The sequence below is a fragment of the Tenrec ecaudatus genome, chromosome 4, assembly GCF_050624435.1.
Source record: "Tenrec ecaudatus isolate mTenEca1 chromosome 4, mTenEca1.hap1, whole genome shotgun sequence".
In the NCBI taxonomy this organism is placed as follows: domain Eukaryota; kingdom Metazoa; phylum Chordata; class Mammalia; order Afrosoricida; family Tenrecidae; genus Tenrec; species Tenrec ecaudatus.
The window spans coordinates 183,775,960-183,799,888 of NC_134533.1; the positions used below are offsets into that span (position 1 = coordinate 183,775,960).

The window sequence follows — 23,929 nt, forward strand, 5'->3', positions numbered from 1 at the left end:
TGGCATGAAGAGAAGACCTCTCTGTAAAGCAAATGATCTCTGTCAGCTAACCTACTTGGGCACGGGGTAGATGAACCTATTCTTCCCAGTATCTTTGGGCATCGAGACTTAGGGAATCCGGCAGAGCCTGTCTGCTTTTGATACCCTATGAAGTTACCCCTACTGCCTTCCCTGCTGCCTCGGGCTACAGTTGGGCATGGAACATCAATCAGTGTGGCTACTGTCTCCAAGAGGCTTCCATGGGAACAAGCACAGGTCTTCACCACTCCTGAAGCAGGCTGCTCAGAGTAGGTTAAAATTTGCATCTGTCTCAGAGATTTTCTTCTGTGTCTCCTCAGACAAATATTTATTTCTTCTAGAGGGAGTAGGAAAAAGAATTTTCAGCAACAATTTTCCAAAACTCTCTGCTTGGACCATTACATTGTTTTTTTCCTTACTAAAAGTTCACACAGCAACTTAGTTCCAACAGTGTCCCGGCATCAGTTGCTATGCCTGCAATATGCCAGCACACTCCCATTTGTGCCCCTGCTTCAGTTTCCCACTCCCTCCCTTCTTTCTCCTCTTTGCTTTTGGCTAGATCTTGCCTCTTTGGTCTCATAGCTCTAAGGTAGTGGTTCTCAACCTGTGGGTCGCGACTCCTTTGGGTGTTGAATGACCCTTTCACAGGGGTCATCTGATTCACAACAGGTAGCAAAATTACAGTTATGAAGTAGCAAAGAAAATAATTTTATGGTTGGGGGGGTCACCCCAATATGAGGAACTGTATTAAAGGGTCATGGCATTAGGAAGGTTGAGAACCACTGTTCTACAGAATACATTACTTATGGGTAGTAGAATTGTATTTCATAGACCATTCTGTTATTTGGCTGAAAGTTGACTATTGGGAGGGACTTCCGTTCCAGGTTAACTGGATGTTTAGGGAGATAGTGTTAGAGATTCTTCCAGTTTCTATTAGTCCAGTAAATCTGGTCTTTTTTTTTTAATTTGAGTTTTGTTCTACATTTTATATCCAGAATTTTCTATTGTGTACCTGGATAGAGTAGACAGTATAGATAGCTGGGTACCATCTAGTTCTTTTGGTCTCAGGTGTTTTGTAGACTAATTGCTTAAGTCTGGTTTCCTTTGCTTTTACAGTAGGAAAGAAGAGACCAATAGTTATAATTTAGATGACCACTTGTAAACCTTTAAGATCTCAGACACTACTCCATTCCAAACTAGGAGGTAGAAAGTTATCTTAAGAATGTTTGCCAGTGTTCCTCCAAACAATGGCCCTTAGCCTCACCTCATAAAATGTTTGACTCTAAGAGTTTTTCATAACAGTGCCCCTTATATGTTCTGCTATGGAAATTAATGCTGATTCTGCATATACAATTAGATACCAAGGTAATTACAAAATTGCCATTGCTAGAGTTCTAGTTTATACATGAATGGGTGTACTCCAAAACAATACTTATTAACAACATATCTCTGCAATTAGTGGGTATTTGCAGAGAAATTCAAGAATACATTTGTCTTAGTCCATTTGGGAGATTCAGCCAGTTCCTCCCAGTTCAGCAGAACCGATACCTAATTTTTTTTTTTTTTTAGTGGACCATTTGTTAAATCAGGGTTGTTTCTGGTGAGTGGCTGGACAACTGCCCATTGTGAAAGTCACAAATTTACATTCTTTTAAAAATTGTATTAGTTGGTATTCAATACATATATCATTCCATATTTCAATCAAATCAATTAGAATTGTACGATTGCTACCACAATTAGTTTCCAAACACTCTTTTCCGACACGGGGAAAGTTACATTCTTTACTCTGTTTTTAACATCCATCTGTGCAACACAGTGTTCCCATGTCTTGTTAAAATAATAAACTACTTTTGGCATACCTTTTTTATATGCAAAACAGTCATAAAATTATTTGAATCCTACAACTCTCATCATCTTAAAAGAATAAGTCCAATTAAAATTGGTTTGGGAGAAGATACACAGGGCCAGTTAATTTCAAGGCAGAGAGCTCAGCTCAGAAGTTTATGATGTCTGTTTAGTAGAAAACCAAAGAACTAACCTGGCTAGGACACAGGATAATCACAGGGGCTTATTATGAAGAAGATTTCAAAAAATAGAAAACTGCAATGTTGAGGAAAAGGTCAGATGGCTGTGCTGGGGAATGTGGAAAGGGAAACCTGAGGACGCGGGCCACATGATGTTACCTTTGGGGATTGTAATTAATGACACAACAAAATGTGTCTGAACTGTTGAATTGAAAACCAATTTTCTCTATAAACTTTAACCCAATTCACAATAAAAATGTTTTAGAAAATGTTGGGATTCGTATTGGGATTGCATTATAGCTTAGATTTTTTTTTTTGTTAGTACATTTTACAAGTTGTCTTCTAATTCATGAACATGGTATTTTTCCCATTCATGCACCTTACATGCTTGTTTTTAGTTGTTTTTGTTTTGTTTTAATTTTCACTTAAAAGTCTTTTATGTCCCTGGTTATACTTATCCCTACATATTTTATCCTTTGGGGAGCTAATGTAAATGGTTTTCTTGTTGTTTTATTTCTTTTTCTTGGAGTTCTCTTTGTTAGCATAGAGGAATTCAAGTGGTTTGGGTATGTTCATCCTGGATTCTGTCACTTTGCTGAACCGTTTGATTAGTTTTAGAACCTTTTAGGGGGGTGGAATTTCTGGGATTTACTATGTATTGGATTTATGCTGAGCCCTGGTGGTCTAGTGGGCTACCTGTTGGGCTGCTAACCAGAAGGTCAGCAGTTCAAAACCACCAGCTGCTCTGCTGGAGAAGGAGGAGCCTTTCTACTTAGTTCAGAATCACCGTCTCAGAAACCCAGAGAGCAGTTCTCTCTGTCCTATCAGAATTGACTCAGTGGCAGTGAGTTTAAGGGGTTTTTTTTGGGGGGGTGGTGGTGTTTGTTTTTAGGATTATGCCCTCTGTAATTTGAAATAATTTTTATTTCTTCCATCCATTTGGGGGCGTTTGATTTTCTTTTTATTTATTTGGTTAGGGTTAGGATTTGGTTATTTGAGTTTCTTGCCCTATTTCTCTGATGGGGATTTTTCACACAATACCAACTACGAGCAATGATACTGGACATTCTTGATTCCTTCTCATTCTTAAGGTGAATGCTTTCAGCTCTCTCTGTTGACAGGAACACTGGCTGTTGGTGTTCCATGTGTCCTTAATTATGTTGTGAAGTTTCCCTTCCATTCTTATTTTTTTTATCAGTAAAGGGTGCTTGGTTTTATCAATGCCTCTTTTGCATCGATTGAGATGATCACATAATTATTTTCCTGTGTGGGTCATCATGGTGACTGATTTTCTGACACGGAATCACCCTTTCCTCCCTGGCATGCAGCCCATCTGATTGTGACACGTTATTTTCCCATAGGTTGTTGAGTTCTGTTCCAAGCATTTTGTTGTCAACGCGTACATCTCCATTCACGAAGGATATTGTCCTGAAATTTTGTTGTTGTTGTTTGTTTGCTTCTCTTGGTATCTTTGTGTAGCATTGCTGTCGGTGTTATTCTGACTTTATGAAACAAGTGTAGTCCTTCTTTTTCTGTGCTCTGAAATTATATGAGCAAACTTTGTGCCAACCGTTCTCTGACTGTTTGGTAGAACTCTGCAGTGCAGTAACCTGCACCGTGACTTTGACAGTTGTTGCTGTTAAGAGCTTCAATAAGTGTCTTCTTTTGTTACAGATCTACTTAGGTAGATAGCGTGTGTCTCCAAATGTGATTATTTCTTCTAGGGATTTAAATTTGTCGTACGATGTTTTCATAATATCTTGTTAGGCTCCTTATTATTTCATTTGGTTCTGTTGTAATATTGCCCATCTCATATCCTATTTTGGTTATTTGCATCTTTTCATTTTGACCCCCTCGTCAATTGGATTTGACTTGATTTGTCAGTTTTATGGGCCAGCTTGTAATATTGCTGATTCTGTCATTTTTCTGTTTCATGTATTGCTGCTCTGATATTTCCCCCTCCCAACCTCCCCTCTGGTGACTGTGCTCTTTAACTGCTCCTTTCCGGGTTGAATTGTAAGAGCTGTTTATTTTGGCCCTCTCTTCTGTTTTGATAAACACTCATATAAAGGCTTCTCTGCTGCTGTTCCTGCGTCCCAGAGGTTTGAGTGTCTTATGTTTTCATTCTCATTTGATTATAAGAATTTTAAAGCTTCATTTTTTAATTCTTTTCATGACCCAATAGTTTTAAAGTAAGATTCTATTCAGTTTCAATATAATATTTTTGTTTGTATGTACTTTCTGATATCTTGTTTAATAGTATTGTTATCAAAGAAGATGCTTCATATTATTACAGTGTTTTTTAATTTATTAAGACTTGCTTGGAGGCCTACCATGTGGTCTATTCTGGATACTGATCTATGCTTGTCTGAAATGAATCTGCACTGGGGTGCTGTTAGATGATTAATTCAGTATGTATCTTTCAGGTCAATTGGTTGGTTGTGTTATTTAGATCTTTTGCATATTTGTTACATTTCTTCTGTTTTTGTCCATCTTTGAAAGTGGTTGCATTAAAGTCCCCTAGTATTGTAGAGCTGTCTGCTTCTTTCCCACTTGGTTTGAGTTTGTTTTATGTATTTTGGAGCTCTGTCATGAAGAGCATGAATATGTATTCTGGTTATGTCCTCCTGGTTGACTGACCCTTGTGCTCACCAGTAGGGCTGGGTTGGGACTTTCACTCATCCCTCTGCACCTCCCTCCCCCTATTCTCCACCACCACTCTGCACTCCCTGTCTATGCTTTATCCTTCTGTAAAGTGACTATGGCTCAGTCTGTTTCATTTACTTTAAAGAGACTTCCCCATGGTGCCCTGGCTTCAAAGCTGTCCCTCACCCCCATCCCAGATGCCCCGTCACTTATTCCCAGGGTTGTTGGCACAGAATTCCTGCCACCAGCCTCACCCTCTTTGAGGATGCTTTCCTAGCTTCCTCGCTCAAGGTTGTTATGGCACGCTGTTCCAAAGCCATCATGCTGCTCCACCCCAGCAGCCAGGATGCATTCCGTTGGTGAATCTCTGGGGTTATTTTTGTTGGTCTCCTTCCATCTCTCCTTCTAGTTGGTGCTCAGTACATTTCTTCAGTTCTCTTTATGATGCGCTCATGTCCAAGGTTGTTTTGTGTGTGACTTCATTATGCAAGTCTTTCTTGGCTGGGTGTCATTGCAAATACCTACGGTGACATGTTGAGGAGACCGTTGCTTTGTAAAACCTCGGAATTCCCTCCCTCTGCCCTTGGGGTTCTCTCCCCCACTCAGGAGAGGATCTCATGAAGCTTCACCACCATGTATGGTCCTTGGCTACCTCTTCAACCGTATCCCATATCATTCCTTTGCATCGCTCTGCGTGTCGACTAAACTCCACGGTCCTCTCTTCAAATGTATTCTGCACTTACGAGATGCCTGTCCGATGCCCTTTCTGATGCCCTGTCAACCCAGAAGCTACCCCTGAAGCACCCATTTTATTCCACCCCATCTATGTCCGGTGTTCCTTGAAGCCCTGCTCTTCTGGGTTTTAATAAGCCACTCTTGGTCCCCCCATTTCCTGCTTCTCAGAGATCCTCCCATGAACCTTTTGAATACAACAGCCTTGGTCTCCGTAACTGCCTTCCATTCTGCCAGATTCCGTGGTGGACCGCCCAGGGTTTGTAGACCTAAACTACAACCCATCAAGTTTATTCCCTTTTATAAAAGTCAAAGGAAGAGGTGAGCTCAAAACTATTCACTAGTATTTACACTGAAAAAGTTGTACTGTTTTTCAACAGGGCACTTAATTACACTGCATTTTCAACAGGGTACTTCATCTATATAGAGATGCTCATGTTTGTTTTGCTTCTGTTCATTAAGAGAACATACCTTTTTTTACTTCTCCAAAGAGCCCCTGAACCTTTTGCCTCTCCAGCTTTCTAAAAATTCCTGATGCTCAGCAGAGGGAATTCAGAAAAATAGGTTGAGACTATATCTAGGTCAATATTTGGGGAAAACAATGTAATCCATCTTTTTAAAAAATTGGATTTGTAATAATTAGCAGCTCCAGGGCCTGCACTGTGAGTTTTAATTTTAATAGATGGATATATAGTGTAAATCAGGTCTCAAAGCACGGGGTATGGGCAAGTACCCCTGCTAGAGTCAAGCATGAAGCGATAATAAAACAGAAGCTAGTGCACCTGATGATTCCAGTTTATTTTATGTATGTGCTTTCTGAAAGTTTTAGTTAATGAACTGTTCACAGGTGGAGGCAGAACATCAAGCTTGAAGTAGCACCTTGTTAGAAAGAGTAATAGTATTTCAGACCTGGGAATGAATGTAGATATAATCATGTACTTGAGGTGACCAGAGGGATTCTCTGAGACCACAGTGTTGTATTGACAGGCTTCAAAGTGGTCTTAGAGTCCCATCTCTCCTAGCTCTCCGTCTCAGAGCCCACCTACTTTCAACTCCCAGCTCCCCTTTGCTCCATAATCTTGGTCGGTCAATTTCCTTCATCAATTCCAAGGCTTGTCTTGTTACCTGCAAAATGGGGATACAAACGCCCGCCTTTCAGAATGGTTGTGAGGACGAGGCCAAGTGCATAAACAAGATCCCTGGTGCCACAGTGGCTAAACGTTCAGTGGGCTAACTGCTCAGCCGCAAACCAGAAGGTTGGTGGTTCAGCCACACCCAGTGGTCCCATGGGACACACACCTGGTGCTCTGATCCCATAAAGATTATAAACAAGAAAGCCCCCCGGGACAGTTCTTCTGCTCTGGGCCTTGGCATTGCTGTGCGTAGGAATTGGCTCGACGACACTTTGCAACAATAAGTGTGTGCAATCTGTGCACAGATTGGTCCCCTGCTCCTGTTTACCACCTCAGAGAGGGCAGAGAATGACTGCGTAGTGTCATACTCTCCACAGAGAAAGCTAGCAAGTAGGATTCATTGTTTTTGTGTGTTCCCGCCCCTTCCCCCACAGGGCAACTTCTCTCTTCTTTTAAAAAAAATCATTTTATTGGGGGCTCATACAACTCTTATCACAATCCATACATACATCAATTGTATAAAGCACATTTGTATATTTGTTGCCCTAATCATTCTCAAAACATTTCTCCATGTAAGCCTCTGGCATCAGCTCCTCATTTTCCCCCTCCCTCCTCACTGTCCAATCCCTGATGAACCCTTGATAATTTATGAATTATAATTGTGTTATATCTTACACTGTCTGATATGTCTCCCTTCACCCTCTTTTCTGTTGTCCATCCCACAGGGAGGAGGTCACATGTAGATCCTTGTAATTGGTTCCCCCTTTCCACCCTACCCAACTCCACTCTCCTGGTATCACCACTCTCCCCACTGGTCCTGAAGGCAGTTTTTTTTTTAATGACTCAAAATTTTATTATTGAAATCATACATCTCTTTTGAATGTTCAGATGTTCCCACAAGCTATTAACACTCCACATGAGAAAAAAGTGGTGCTTCTGCACGTCCAAGAGCCCCTCTCCTTTCCCAGCCCCCACTTTCACCTCAGTGGTTTGGTCTAGACCGCCTTGCCCACACAGAGTAGGTGAGGTTCCTATGTGTGCCAGGCAGGGTGAGGGCTGCCTGCCTACTGAGCTCTGCTCCTGCTTAACAGACAAAGGGAAAATGATTTCATTCGGTTTTGATGTCTGTCACTTTTAAGCATTTTATCTCTTATAAAAAAATTTGTAGCTTTGTCTACATCTTGAAACACGAATTAAATTTACTATTTAAACAAAATTCATAAGAATAGGAAGATATTTCAATATATGAAGCATTAGTTTTACTTAAAACTTATTTAAATTAAGTTTTTTCATAGAAGACTACAGAGATGAATTAATAGTATATTATATATGACTTCATATATATTATAAAATATCAGGTATACACTGTACATAAAATATCAGTCTCATTAAATTATTTTAATAAAAATATTCTTTATTTTCAAAATAAATATTTTATTGGGGGCTCTTACAGCTCTTTTTAAAAAATGATTTAGAACAAAAATTTCATACATTTTCCATGCTTTTTTTGTGCTTTTTCTGTGAATTGTTAGTGACGTTTTTAAAATCTAGTCTTAAAGATGGAAAGATTGTAAGATTTTAGTTCTTTAAGGAAAATAAACCCCCAAAACTAGGATATGAGTGACATTTTCCATGAAACTCAGTGGTTACTCGATAGTGTGAGTTTGTTAAGGATGAATAAAAATATCTGTCTGGATTTTAATTTTTAAATGTTTTCCTAAAATAACTAAAAGCTAAATAGATGCACCTTTTCCCCCGGGACTATAAAAAATGGTGAGGATTTGATCAGGTAGGAAAGGAAGAATAAGTATTCTCTTATCCATGATTTTGTGACCCCGTCCCGGAAATCCAGAGAGTTGTGAAATGGTCTAGCTAGCCAGACTTCTTGCCCCGCCTTTCTAGTGAGCTGGCCATGAAGTCTCAGCTGATGATAGTGGTACCAGAGGGACTGGCTGTGTGTGTGTGTGTGTGTGTGTGTGTGTGTGTGTGTGTGTGTGTGTGTTTCTTCAGAGTAGAAATTATCACTAGTAAGGGTGGTGGACCTAAGAAATGCCTTTTAAGGAGAAGAAAAGTAGCAGATTCAGAAACGGTACCTTTAATGTATAAAATACAGTACAGCAGTGTTCACAGTATGTAAAGAGCGGTTGCAGAGCAATAAGAAAAATAGAACACAAGCATCAAACAGGAAATTTGCAAAAGAACAAGAATGTCATTTGATGTTGAGTCGGTGATGTTGAGTCGGTCTGATCCTGTGCACTAGTAATCTTTAAAATGCACATTAGAATCAGATTGGCAAAATGGAAAAGTTTGGTATACAGCATTGATCAAAGTGTTTAAAAATGGGCTTTTCTCTGATATAAGTTAAGTGAGACATATTTGTATGTATTTGTTAAACTAAAAAATAGACATATAATTTCAGATTTCCTTACCTACTCTGAAAAAAACTCTTATACCTTATGCACAATGAAACATGGGTCTTTATTAATTTAAAAAAATTGTTTTATTAGGGGCTCACACACTCTTTTCACAATCCGTACTTACATCATTTGTGTCCAGCACATTCATATATATGTTGCCATCAGCGTTCTCAAAACAAGTGCTTTCTACTTGAGCCCTTGGTATCAGCTCCTCATTTTTTACCCTCCCCCGAACCCTTGTTAATTTATAAATATTATTTTATCATATCTTACACCATCTGACATCTCCCTCACCCAGTTGTCCGCTGTCCAAACCCCAGGGAGGAGGTTATATATAGACCTTGTAATCTGTTCCCCTTTCTCCCTCACCCTCCCTTTACCCTCCCGATATCGCCACTCTCACCACTCATCCTAAGGGGCCTCATCTGTCCTGGATTCCCTGTATTTCCAGTTCCTATCTGTGCCAGTGTACATCCTCCAGTCCAGCCTGATGTGCAAGATAGAATTGGAATCACGATAGTGTGGGGGAGGAAGCATTTAAGAACTAGAGGAAAATTGTATATTTAATCGTTGCTATACTGCACCCTGACTGGCTCGTCTCCTCCCTGCAGGCCTTCTGCAAGGGGATGTCCAATTTCCCCCAGATGGGCCCTGGGTCCCCACTTTGCACTCCCCCTCATTCACAATGCTATGATTAAAAAAAAATATTTTGTCTTTGATGCCTGCTACCTGATCCCTTTAACACCTTGTAATCTCACAGGCTGGTGTGCATTTTCCATGTGGGCTTTCTTGTTTCTAAGTTAGATGGCCCCTTGTTTATCTTCCAGCCTATGGGACCCTAGATTCTATATATTTTGACAACTGGGCACCATCAACTTTCTTCACCACATTTGCCTATGCACCTCCTTTGTCTTCAGCGTTCGTGGTGGGGTAGGCTGGTGTGCTTCTTCCATGTGAGCTTTGTTGTTTCTTAGCTAGATGGATGCCTGATTGTCTTCAAGCCTTTAAGACCCCAGATGATATATAATTTGATAGCTGGGCACCATCAGATTTCTTCACAATTTTTGCTTATGCACCCACTCTGTCCTCAGTGATTGTGTTAGGACAGGCCAGTGTGCTTCTTCCATGTGGGTTTTGTTGTCTCTCAGCTAGATGGCTGCTTGTTTATCTTCAGGTCTTTAAGACTTCAGATGCTATATCTTTTGGTAGCTGGGCACTATCAGCTTTCTTCACCACATTTTCTTGTGCACCTATTGTCTTCAGCATCTTCAGGTGCTATATCTTTTGGTAGTCGGGTACCATCAGCTTTCTTAACCACATTTGCTTGTGCACCCATTGTCATCAGTGATCGTGCCAGGGAGGTAAGCATCTCAGACTGCCGAATTGTTAGAACAAAATGTTCTTGTGTTGAGGGAGTACTTGTGTAGGGGCCCACTGTCCATCTGTTTTCTTACTACTCAACCTATAAATATATGTACATAGACCTATTTCCCCCTCATCGTATATAAATATATTTGCATCTTTATAATAGGGGCCTTTATCTGCAATGTAGCATCACTTATAATCCTGATAAGCTAAAAACAACTAAATACCCATCAAGTTGTACGTGGTTAAGTAAAACATGGCACAGCTCGATAGTCTGTGCTATTGGATGGTTATAAAGAATGAACTACAGCTATGTGTGTTGGCCATAAAAAAAGATTATGGCAGAGTGCATAAAAATATGATGTATCACCATATTAGTATAGATCTGTTAAAGTAGTATTCTCAAAACTGCTTTTGGAAATGGCCCATCAAACAAGGAAATAATACTGCATCGTTTAAAATCAGGAAAGATATGTGTCAGGGTTGAATCTTCTGACCATAATTGTTCAGTATGTATGCTGAGCTGTATTATATGAAGAAAGTGGCGTCAGGATTAGAGGAAGGATTGTTAACCACCTGAAATGTGCAGATGACACGCCTTGCTTGCTGACAGTGAGGAGGACATGCAGCCCTTGCTGATGAAGATCAAGGGCTGCAGCCTTCACTGTGGATGACAACTCAGTGCAAGGAAGACCCAACTGCTCACAGCTGAACCAATCAGTAACATCATGATAAAAAAGGTTGAAGTTGTCAAGGATTTCATGTTGCTTAGATCTACAATCAATACTCATGGAAACAGCAGTCAAGAGATCAAACAATGAATTGCATTATGGAAATATGTTGCACAAAACCTTTTTAAAGTGTTGAAAAGCAAGCATGTTACTTGGAGGACCAAAGTATACTTTACCCAAACCATTGTCTTTTCATTGCTTTGTATTCACATGAAAGTTGGACATGGAATAAGGAAGACTGAAGAGAATTGATACATCGGAACAATGGTGTTGACAAAGCATCTTTAAAGTGCTACGGACCGTCAACGAACAAACAGAATTGTCTTGGAAGAAGTGCAACCAGAATGCTCCTTCGAGGCAAGGACACACTTTAAAGACATTGTCCTACATCCTTTGGTCATGTTGTCAGGAGAGACCAGTGTCTGCTGGGTAAAGTGGAGGGGCAGCGGAAAAGAGGATTGACACAGTGGCTGCAACAGTGGGCTCGAACATAGGAACAACTGGCGGTGTTTCGCTCTCTTGTACATCGGGTTTCTATGAGTTGATGGCACCTAACAACAAAGGGACAGTTGGCTTTATAGTTGAGTAAACGCTCACTCTCTGTGATATGCTCTGAACTTTTCTTGTTCTGTTCTATTGCACTCCACTCTATTCCATTAACTTTTTTATTGCTGGTCATGACCCATTAAATTTGTTTCAGGTTCAAGCAAAGTTTGACAAATATTGTTAAGGTATGTATTGCATACATGACTGGAAGTTTGCACATCAAGCTGATATCAGGGCGTAGTTCAGAGGAGGTGGCTGCATTGGACAGGGGGCCTTGGATCTTGCCTGTGATACTTTGTTTTGTTTTTATAAGATGCATAATTAAACATTTTTAAATGATGTTTTTAGAGAGTGAGAAATCAAACTTTTCAAAATGCAAGCATTTATGGAATTGGCGAGGTTTTATGAAAAATAACTTAAGTGGCTCAGAGGGTATAGAGCTAACTGTCTCTGTTTTTGTATCTAGGGCCACAGATGAGCACATTCTTGTGGCAAGGTAGAGTCATGCCTGTGTGGTTTTCTACTCAAAATGTAATCACAAACCTAAGAAAACTCTGCCATGTTGTGAGATTTTAATTGTTCCTTATGTTAAACCTACAATTAAAAAATGTGGAGTAGTCCCCATGGAACAGTGGTTCTTAACCTTCCTAATGCCACGACCCTTTAAAATAGTTCCTCAGGTTGTGGTGACCCCCCAACCATCGGAAATGTGTGTTGTCTGATGGTCTTAGGCGATCCCTGTGAAAGGGTCGTTCGACTCCCAAAGGGGTCATGACCCACAGGTTGAGAACCGCTGCCATAGAAGAAGCTATTTTAGAAAGTGCAAAGCTGGTGTACCCACATCAACTTAACTGCATCACAGTCTCTGGTTTTGGAGATTAAAACTAAACCCATTGTAATCTAGTTCATTATGACGCAACCTCTATATAGGAGAGGATGAAATTGCTCCTTAGGATTTCCACGGCTGGAAATCTTTATTCGGAAGACTGCTTCATTTTTCTCCCATGAGTAGCTATAGACCTAGATTATGATTAGCATTTTAAGAATTATTTCTGTAAGAAGCACTACTGTAGAAAAGAAGGCATATGTACAACTGGCCTGACTACAGCCGGGAATAAACAACTCTACTTCTGAGCTTCCTAGTTTGTAGTTACATTAATGTTTTCCTCACATTTTGTACCAAAAAAGAGAATGCACCGATGTTCATTTTAGTGACAAGGTAGTTGGTGTACAGAAGGAGTCAGCCACAGTGTCGAAGGGAAATGAATTGTCTTTGAAACCTCAGGCCTTTAACTGCAGCACGTACTGCAGATAAGCCAGAGCTAGAGAATTTCTTGTGTAAGCTGCTGAACTGATTGAGTAAAGACATCCTGAAAGAAAGTATTTCCATACACTTGTACTTTTTATTCTGTGTGTGTGTTTGTGTGTATGTTTTACATATGCTTATAGTAAAAAGCCACATTAACTTTTCTCTGTAAGTGTTTTGAAAACAATTTTTATGATAAGTATGCAAGTTTTCTCATCAAGCACTTATATAAAAATCTTAACTGTTGTTCGGGCAATGGTTATTGCTGAATTTAAATCCACAGAAAGCTCACCATTGTGTAGTAGAAAGAAAATAAGGGGGTGTTATGACAGGGAATGGTGCCAGTTTGTCACTTAAGGGACCAAAGAGTACAGGGAAGGAACTGGGTATTATGTATCATAAAGTATTAAAGGGTCACCGGAGTCTACGCAGAGTCTCTCCTTGGTAGGATAAAAGTAGTTGCTGAATTTCCCCCCAGAGTTTTACCCTCTTCTTCACTAATGTCACTTTGGGGAAAGGACACTGGGTTTCCTAACTAACTGCAGATCCTCTCGTCCGCAGCCTCGGCGGGGATAGCTGTGTCCCAGAGGAGAGTGCGGCAGATCAGTGATCCCATCCAGCAGATCTTAATTCAGCTCCACAAAATCATCTACATCACGCAGGTCAGTCTTCCGGCTTCCGATTTTCTTTTCACGCCGAGTGAGAGTTTGGTGCTAGTATTGCTGAATAACTCTTCTGAGAACTCGGAATGAGAAGGAGTACTTTGTTCTAATCCTGTCTGCATATACCTGGGGGCCCTTTGACTTAGCAGCAGAGCAGAGAGGGTATGTGGATATCCCCTGTGTCTCCTAAGAGTTGTGTCATCTAAGCAGGAAAAAAAAACACCCAAACCTGTGAGGACATGACTGCTCCACAGGGCAGGATGTGCCTGTGTGTCCTTCAAGTGTTGGATGGTGGCAGAGACAGCCAAAGGATCTAGTGCAGTGGTTCTGAACCTTCCTAAAGCTGCGACCCTTTAATACAGTTCTTCATGTTGTGGTGACCCCCCAACTATAGCATTTTCATTGCTACTTCATCACTGTAATTTTGCTACTGTTATGAATCCGGTGGCCCCTGTGGAAGGGTCCTCTGAGCCCCCAAAGGGGTCATGACCCACAGGTTGAGAACCACTGATCTAAGGAGAGCAGCTAGAAGGAGCACTTAATACATCTGGGGCTGAGGAAGCGCCCTCAGGAAACGAATGCATGTGGATGCAGACACCCTCTTCTTGGGCAGTGTTCTAGACTTCCCTTGAAATGAGTGTACTATGGAAATTAACAGGGAAGCCTCCTTCTGGGTCACCTCCACAGTGGGGTATCATGCAGTCGAGCTTGCTGGAACTCGGTTTGTGAGAGTGGTGTACTGGGAAATCACCCTGAATGGGGCCAGGAAATAGCCTGAAAGATTGGTGCAGGATTGCAAGCCTGCAAGATTGAAACCAACAGGGTAAGAAGGAGGTCAGTGCCATGAAGTGTCCCTCATGGTACTGACTGCAATGCGCTATGGGAGAAAGAAGACAAGAGCGCCGTGGAATCAGAAAGAAAAGCCCGATCCTCCTCCAACATCTACTAAATGCTTGAGGTTAGCATCACAAGAAGGACCTGGAATGCTGCCTTGGATCTGAGAGGCGATACCTGAATACTTGGTACACGCAGTCTGGCAGATGGACCAAGGACCTCTCGTCTCCAGGACCTCCCACGTTTGTTTCTAGGCGATTTTCTTCTAGGAAGTCTTCATTTATCCTGGGCTTGGGGGTCTTGGCTCTTACCCATCATGTTTTCTCTCAAATCTGGTATTTTTCAGTCACCCTGAAAGTGAAGCTGTTGAGACTCAGAAATCTAGAGTGGCTTTTTTTTTCTTCCTTTGGTCCTACTCTCAACCTTTCTCTTAAACAACCACGTGGAATTGTTTTACTAAATGAAAGGGAGTGAAGGGGTATAAGAAAATATGAAGGAGAAACTTAATCAGCTATTATTTAGTAAAATATATGATTACATTTGTGTTAGGCTAGATTCTCTAGAAAAGTAAAACAAGTGATATTCATACATACATACATACATACATACATACATACAAGCATACATACCTGTATACATACATGTATCCACATACACATAAAAATACAAAGAGAGGAATTTATGTCAAGAAAATGACTCACACCATTGTAGAAGCAAGTAAGTCCTGTCCTCTTTCTCACAGACTAGTGGCCAGTAGATGAGGTTTGTGACTAGGGAAACAAAGGAATCCGAGCAGGTTTGATAGCAGACAAATAATAGCTCCTGGATTGGTGGCAGTAGAGTCTGCCATTGGTTTGAGTCCAAAGAACTGGACGTCAGTGAGCCAGACACAGGATGCAGACCCAGCCAATAGAAAGCAAGCTTTCCCACAGCCTCTACTTGTGTAGGAATAAGGCCGAACCCGAGAAAGCTTCTTTCCATTGCATCAGGGCTGTGACCTGAGTAAGGGGGTCACACCCCACCCTACTCTTTCTATAACGACTTGGTAGCTCATGGCAGATCTTTATCATGGAATTTGTTACATTATATTAGGCCATATCATGAGAGATTATTAGGTGTCAGCTGCCAAACCACTGTCCCAGCCAAGTTGACACAAAATCCAACTATCACAATATTAAAAATGCATTTTCATTTAAATCCTGATGTAGAAATATTGGAAATGTATTCTTAATTTTAGTTTTATGGAGGTAGTTTTAAGAGCTTTTTTATTTACCATAACTATTAACTATGGAGTCCTGGTGGTATGGTGGTAACTGCAATCGGTGTGGTCAGCAGTTTGAAACCACCAGCAAAAGGCTGGGCTTCCTACTCCTGTGACCAGAGCTCGTCTCTGACACTCATACTCCTGTGGCTACGAGTCAGCTATAAGCCAGCACTGGTTCCATGGCGGTGAGTTTGGAGTTACTCTTAAGCAGGGGTTCTGAACTTACCTCAAGCCGTGACCCTTTCATATAGTTCCTCATGTGGTGGTGACCCCCCAATCATAAAATTATTGTCATTGCTACTTCATAACTGTAATTTTGCTACTGTTATGAATCATAATGTAAATATCTGATATGTCGGATGTATTTTCATTGTTACAAATTGAACATAATTAGACATAATTAAAGCGAAGTGGTTAATCACAAAACAACATATATCGTGAAATATTTATGTGTTTGCTGACGTTTTTAGGGGACCCCTGTGAAAGGGTTATTTGACCCCCAAAGGGGTCATGACCCACACATTGAGAACCATTGCTCTTGTATTAACCTGAGAGGAAATAGACTTTAAATTTTCTTATTGTTTACATATGCCTGTTTTCCTATCCTTTATATATCCAAAGCATCTAATGGATGTATTACATTTCTTTATTGGGTTTTAAAGTGTTTTTAAAGCAAAAATAAAGTTATTATAAATATCTCTTTATTAGCCTTTAAACTGCCAGCATAACAAATGGCTACATATTCTTTGCCAAGGTGGCACTCTCAGCAAGTTCAGATAGAACCAGGGCGAGTCTTAAATGTGTTTTCAGAATGCTTAAAAATTTATGACACTTCACATGGTAAGGAATGATTCCCCCTTGGGCACCTTCAACTCACCAGTGCAAAACAGAGTCAGTGACTGTCCAACAAAGGAGGAAAGGACAAGGCTAAAAATGATCCTGATGTGTTTGCTATCGTTTAAAACCACGCGTAGTATTCTCTCGCTGCTCACTGCGCAGGGAAACTGCTGCAATTGTCCAAGCAAGCAAACAGCCCCTTCCTGTTCCCCTATGTCTTTGCCAGTTTACGCTGTCACAGACTTACACCGCGGTGACTGCCATGAACCATGGGACCCGATACCACCTGGCAGCCAGCACCTGTGCTACACGGGCAGCATCTGGCTTTTTACTGCTGGTGGCCTTTCCTGTCCAGTTTCCATGGAGATAGAGCCGTGAAAGTCATCTATCTTAAAAGGCAGGATGTTAAAATCCTTACTCTGCTTTACAGACCCAACATCTGTTTGCATCAAAACAGAAATGGTAATCTTAAGACCAGCAAGCTAAGAACAAAACCAGCGGTTCATTTGCATTTGCTGGAAACCCAAATCTGTCTTTGGGGACATAAGGTGACCAAAGTGTGTTCATTTTGATGTATGATTGTTGTAGCGGCAAGACTTACACAACCTAACCCAAGCACTAGGTTCAACTCCGTAGGTGTGCTTTGATTGTTCTCGTTAATAAATGATTTGAAAATATGCATACAGCCACTTGAAAATTTAAACATCTGCCGCCCAGAGAAGAGGCAGGCAATATGGTTAGCCCCTTCAAACTGCCATTTTAACAACCATGGTTGTTGCCAGCAGAAAGGAAAAAAAAAAAAAAACGTGATGGGAATAAAAATGTGCTGTGCTCAGATGAAAAGTATACCGCTGACTGTCCTCAGAGACACGCTGTTTGTTTGGCAGGAGGGATGGTAGTGGGGAGAAACCGCTCAAACCTCAAAATGAATTTCAGAGGACTTACTTGGCTTTAAAGATCCATTCAAATGGGGGAAAGCACCAGGTCAGACAAGTGAACACATGGTGACTCTGGAGACAGTGACAGTGATAAGGCCAAATGAGGATGTCACAACAAAATTCCCTGGTGGGTTATCAGAGATTCCCAAAGTTATTGGCTCACCACATCCTTTTCAGGAAAAATAAATTACTCAGCAGTCCTCTGGCAATGAAAAACGTGTATTCTAGGTTTCCCTCCAGGATAAAGTGTAGGTTTCTGCTTTGCTGCCCCGAGCTAGCGTGGACCCCCTCAGTGCCACAGGCGCTCTTACAACCCTAGGGTAAACATTGGTTGAGGTCAGAAGACGGAGGGTCAAGCAAAGAGGAGAAAGGACTTCTGTTGGATGCATATGCTTAGGTATGTTTAAAGGGGCTGCAAAGATGGGTTACAAGAGCTCCATGCAAAAGTTCTTCAAGCACAGAGATTTACCATCGTAGTCTCAAGAGACTTAAAATGCCTATCTGCTAGAATGATTTTGATGGAAAACATTTCTTGGTATACAGGCTCGTGGCAAATAAATAAACAAAAGGTGCCAGGACTCCTTCCTGAGAACTGCTAGCTCGGTGGGAATCTTTCCCGAGACCTGACCACTTGGGGTAATCCTTGTGTAGGTTTCTGGGGGGATTCCAACGGCTCTTCTCAACACGGAAAGGATTCACGCAGCAGAAGCACTTACGTAATCCAAGCCACGCTTTTGAGGGAAAGGGACGGTTCAAGGAAGACAGTCTCAGAAAGGCCGCATGGCAGGGGCCATGGGAAAGTGCGCGATGGAAAATGGCCACCGCAGCCACTTCAGGGAGCGGCAAACACGTGGAAGGAGCACTGGGACAGGATCGCACGTCCAGAGTGCGGGGCCCAGGGAGAGAGCGCGCGGCCTGAGAGCGCAGAGAGAGCCCAAGGGAGTTCACACCTGGAGAGGGGCTGGGCACCTCTGCCCTGCAAGAGAACACCTGAACCAGAGAGGGTGGCTGCCCTCACACTGGGACTTATCCCCTCCCATCGCCGCTGGCTGGGGAGGCATGGTTGAGGGTACTGGCCCATCTTATTGGCTGAGTTTAGGCACACCTCTGTGCGATGTGATACTGCTGGTGCCTAATGTGGGTGTGCCCAGGTTGGTCTCCACCTGGGCTAGGTGTCCAGGGTGTGCCCATGCCCACTTCTGGATTTTCTCAGAGGTGCCTGTGCCTGATTTCTTTCCAGCCCCTTATGGTGCCACGGACAGCTAATTTTCGATTAGCAGAGGCATGCGGTGGAGAAACTATCCCTAATCTAGTAGCTCCCTTTCAATGGGACCGCTAACTACCAGGCTGTCCGCACCTGTAAAGAGGTACAGCTTCACAAATGCTATATTGAGTTCCTGTGAATGGGACTGTTTTTGTTGTTTGCTATTTTAAAACAATCACAATAGGAATATATCTTAAGGCCACTTTATGCAAACACATTTGTGTTACAAGGCCTTCCTGGCTTGACTCAAAGAAGATCTCTTCCTGGCTGCCCATGGTCACCAGTCAGATCAGGAACCCCAAGGCCGGCATTGTGTGTTTGCTTTTAATTCTGATGAATGTAGCAGAAACATGGACTTTAATGCAGGCGTTTTACTTTGATCAAAGATTCAGAACTCCTCTTGTAGAGGATGAGTGAGGATGTAACCAGTCACACCTCTTTATCTGGACCTCCTACTTACGCGTGGCCTGAGTGACTGAGATGACACAGAGCTCAGTATTAGAGCAAAGCTAGGGTTTTCGAGTTGACTCGTGTTTTAGGGTGGTAGAGTATAAGAGACGTTTTATCATTTGCATGCTTATTTTGATGATAGTCTGTAAACGTAAATGAGTGGACTCCCCTCTCAAGCAGTAATATGGCAAAATATCAACATCTTTATAGCACAAGGTGTTAATTTAAATTTTTTATCAAATGGGGGACCTGTGGAGTATGGTTGGTCTACTACATTATGAGAGATTAACAAGAGAATGCAGTTCTTTGGAAAAAACAAAGTGGAATCAAACACACTGCCATTGAGTGGACACAGAGTGGCTGTGTAAGACAGAGTAGAATTGACCATATGGGCTTCCAAGAGTACATCTGTACGAGAGCAAACAGCTTCATGTTTCTTCTGTGGAGGAATTTGAGCTTGTGACAAGTCGCTCAGTGCATATCTCACCACGCCATCAGGACTCCTTAGTTCCACAGAAAGAACCTATGGGTTATACAAGTTGGAGGGAAAACAATAATAACAGAAAAAACTAGCTAAGATGGATGAGATTCCACTTTCTCTTGCTTTGTGGGCTATAGTAACAATAACAAACAAAAACCCCATGTGTGTGGATGGCTGACTTCAAGGAAGTCATTATCATCTCTAGAATTTGTTTCTTCATGAGTAAATGGGGGGTTGCTTATGGGACTAGTTGAGCCTCCAATGAAATAAAATGTTTATAAACATTTTCATTTAAAAAATACTATCCTATGACAACACTAGTGGCGCCAATATTTGTTCTGGCCTTATGGTTGTACTAGATGCCTGAGAAGGTATCCTGTCATGCCCTATAATCTTTAAACTTTTATTTCCTCACTATTAAAATAGTACCTGATCGGTAAGGCTGTTGTGAAGGATTAAATGAATGATGCCTATAAAGGAGTAATTATAGTGCCTAGAACATACAAATCATAGCTAATAATATTAATGTTCTATTCCATATGTCCTAGTCTTTTTAAAAAATCGTTTTATTAGGGGCTCATATGACTCTTATCTCATCAATTGTGTAAAGCACATCTGTACATTCATTGCCCTCATCATTCTCAAAACATTTGCTCTCCACCTAAGCCCCTGGCATCAGCTCCTAATTTTTCCCCTCCTTCCCTACTCCTCCCCTCCCCCATGAACCCTTGATAATTTATAATTTATTATTTTGTCATATCTTACCCTGTCTGATGTCTCCCTTCACCCACTTTTCTGTTGTCTGTCCCCCAGGGAGGAGGTCACACGTAGATCCTTGTAAATATTTCCCCTTTTATAACCTACCCTCCTTCTACCCTCCCAATATCGCCACTCACACCACTGGTCCTGAAGGGATCATCCACCCTGGATTCCCTGTGTTTCTGGTTCCTAACTGTACCAGTGTACATCCTCTGGTCTAGGCAGACTTGCAAGGTAGAATTGGGATCATGATAGTGGGAGGGGGGATGAGGGGGAAGCATTTAGGAACCAGAGGAAAGTTGTATTTTTCATCATTGCTACATCGCACCCTGACTGGCTCGTCTCCTCCCCAATACCCTTCTGTAAGGAGATGTCCAGTGACCTACAAATGGGCCTTGGGTCTCCACTCCGCACTCCCACCCTCATTCACTATGATAAGACTTTTTGTTCTGATGATGCCTGATACCTGATCCCTTCAATACCTCCTGATCGCAGAGGCTGGTGTGCTTCTTCCATGTGGGCTTTGTTGCTTCTGAGCTAGATGGCCGCTTGTTTACCTTCAAGCCTTTAAAACCCCAGATGCTGTATCTTTTGATAGCTGGGCACCATCAGCTTTCTTCACCATATTTGCTTATTCACCCACTTTGTCTTCAGCGGTTGTGTCAGGAAGGTGAGCATCAAAAAATGCCAATTTAATAGAACAAAGTGTTCTTGCATTGAGGGAGTACTTGAGTGGAGGCCCAATGTCCATCTGCTACCTTAATACTAAACCTATAAATATATGCACATAGATCTGTTTCCCCATCCTCATATATAAATATATTTGCATAGGTACATGCCTTTATCTAGACCTCTATAAATGCCCTTTGTCTCCCATCTCTTTCCTCTATTTCCCTGGACTTTCCTCCTGTCTCACTATCATGCTCAGTCCCCAACAGGGTTTCAGCAATTCCTCTTGGTTACATTACCCTTGATCATGCCCAACCAGGTCTCCCACACCCTCCTCACCACCGATTTGAATCACTTGTTGTTCCCTTGTCCCTGGGTTTGTTAATACCACTACCTTTCCCTTCACCTCCCCGATCCCATGTCCCCCAAGAATTGTCAGCCCCGTTGTTTTCTTCTCCAGATTGTTCATCCAGCCTATCTTATTTAGACAGACCTGCAGAGATAATAACATGCACTAAAACAAGACAGAGAAAAACCAAGCAACAATGTACAACAAACCAATGACAGATAACAAAACAAAACACAAGAAAGAAAAGCTTGTAGTTAGTTCAAGGATTGTTTGTTGGCCTTTAGGAGTGTTTTCCAGTCCATTCTGTTGGGGCACCATGCCCTGGCCCCAGAGTCCACCTTCAGCATTCCATGGGAACCTTGCTACTTCATTCCCTTGCTGTTCTGTTGCACCCCCTTAGTGTTTTGCCTCAATGTGGCAGGATCAGATCGGGCCCAATCCCCACACTGTGTCTCCCATGTTGTCTCCTGTAGGGCTATGGGTCAGTGAGGGACGTCATGACTCATAGTGGGGCTGGCCACGTGGTCCTCTCTGTGGACTGGCTGCTCTAGTTGGGAACATCGTCCTCTTGGCCTGGTGGTCCAGGTTGTGCTCCACTCTCTTCTCCTCCCCCTTCATCTGCTCCCATGTGCTCCTATCAGCTATGTGCCTCTCCCGGAGCTGCAGATTCAATGCCATCCTTTGATATAAATTCTTCTGGGGGGAGGAGCAGGTGTCCACATAGTAGTTGGGCTTGGGAGCGGCCCCCCAGAAATGTCCTATTCTTTATATATATTTAGGAGGAGCTCTGATGGCACAGTGATTAAGAACTCACTGTTAACTGAGAGTTTGTTCAGTTAACTTTCCAGCGGTTCCGTGGAGAAAGATGTGTGGCCGTCTGCTTCAGTACAGAGTACAGCCATGGGAACCCTGCGGAACAGTTGCATACTGTCCTACAAGGTCACCACAAGTCAAAATTGACTCAAAGGCAAAGGGTGCGGTTTGGCGTTTGATAATATCCTGTGTATGCAATTGACTTATGTCTGAGTCATCATTCTGTGTAAAATTTTAAATCTTCCTTGAAAACTTTAAAGATGATATGCTGTCCAATTGCTTTCTAAGACTGCCCTGCACATGAAATGCAAGTTGAATGAATGTTAACTTGCTTCAGGTTACTGTAGTGACTTTTTAGGAGGGTAAATTCATGCCACTAACAACAACAACAACAACAAGCCAAACTCACTGCCATCGAATCGATGCTGACTCATAGCGACCCTGTAAGTTTCTGAGACTGTAACTGTTTATAGAAGTAGAAAACCCTGTGCTTGTCCTCTCAGAGTGGCTGGTGGTTTTGAATTACTGACCTGTGGTTAGTAGCCCATTGGCTAACCCAGTTCGCTACCAGGGCTCCTTTTAGGGCATTAGAGGCAATGAGAACAGTTCTCTGTTGAGTTGAATAACAGCAGAAGTGGTGCCATTAAATCAGATAATCTCAAACCGACAGGGGTCAGTGCTAGGGAAAGCCCTTTTTGTGGAAACCATGAACGCACCAGACAGTCATATGGTTCACATCAGGCGTATTGCCTTCTCCTTTGATTTTGCTGTTAGGTGCCGTTTAGTTGGTTTCAATTCCCAGTGACCCCCCTCTGTACGACAGAATGAATCAGTGCTGGCTTCCTGTACCACCCCCATCTTTGTTATGTTCGGGCCCATGGCTGCTGCAGCCACTCTGTCAAGGGCAGCAAGTAGGCATCTTGGACAATACTGCTCGTGCCACTTGGTTTTGGGAAATGGAAACCTCTGGTGTTTAGACAAGGGACTTATCAAACCAACGTGTCTCTCCAGGCACCTTTCCCATTCTGTCCACCTGCCAACCCATCCACTTGTGAGGGAAGTGTATATGGGCTCGTGTTAGTCCAGGTAGACTAGAGAAACAAGTATATAGACACTCACATGTATATAAGAAAGAGCTTTATATACAAGAGAAATCAAAAATTGAAAACAAATCCCAGCCCAGCCCAGATCAAGTCCGTTATTAGCCCTTATATCCCATTCCAATATATAATGACCTCTTCAGACTCATGGAACACATGCACTGATGCCAAATTCAGGAAGATCACAGGCCAGTGGGTGGAAGGTCTTGTGGATCCAGTGGCAGTGTGAGCATCTCAGAGCTGGCAGAGGTCCCTATGTGGCTCCTCCAGCTCCAGAGCTCCAACTCCATGTGTCTTGTCAACGGAGATGTCTCACAGGGAGTGGCCATGTGTCCATTCTCCAGCAAGCTATTTATCTCCTTAGCACCTTCAAATGGGTCTCAAGATACGACCTGATTGTCAGGCTAAACTCCACCCCTTCACTCTTCTCTCAAATTGACAATAGATTATGTAATTGCCACAGTGCTCCTCCCTTTTCTTGTCTGTTTCTCTCCTAAATTAAACTCATCCCCCTTTTGCTAATCCCTCACGCATACAAAAATCATTCTTCTCATCTATTTTAAATGTTGGGTCATTAAAGAGACAAAATCT

At 42.1% G+C, this 23,929-nt stretch overlaps 1 protein-coding gene across 2 annotated transcripts in view; it reads left to right on the forward strand.

The window, feature by feature from the left end:
* Positions 1-23,929, forward strand: part of NEK10 (NIMA related kinase 10) — a 268,659-nt gene that overhangs the window by 220,596 nt on the left and 24,134 nt on the right. For both annotated transcript variants that reach the window (XM_075547136.1, XM_075547137.1), the window contains one exon: positions 13,480-13,580. In XM_075547136.1, the coding sequence (XP_075403251.1) occupies positions 13,480-13,580 (101 nt within the window). The remainder of the gene's footprint in view (positions 1-13,479; positions 13,581-23,929) is intronic.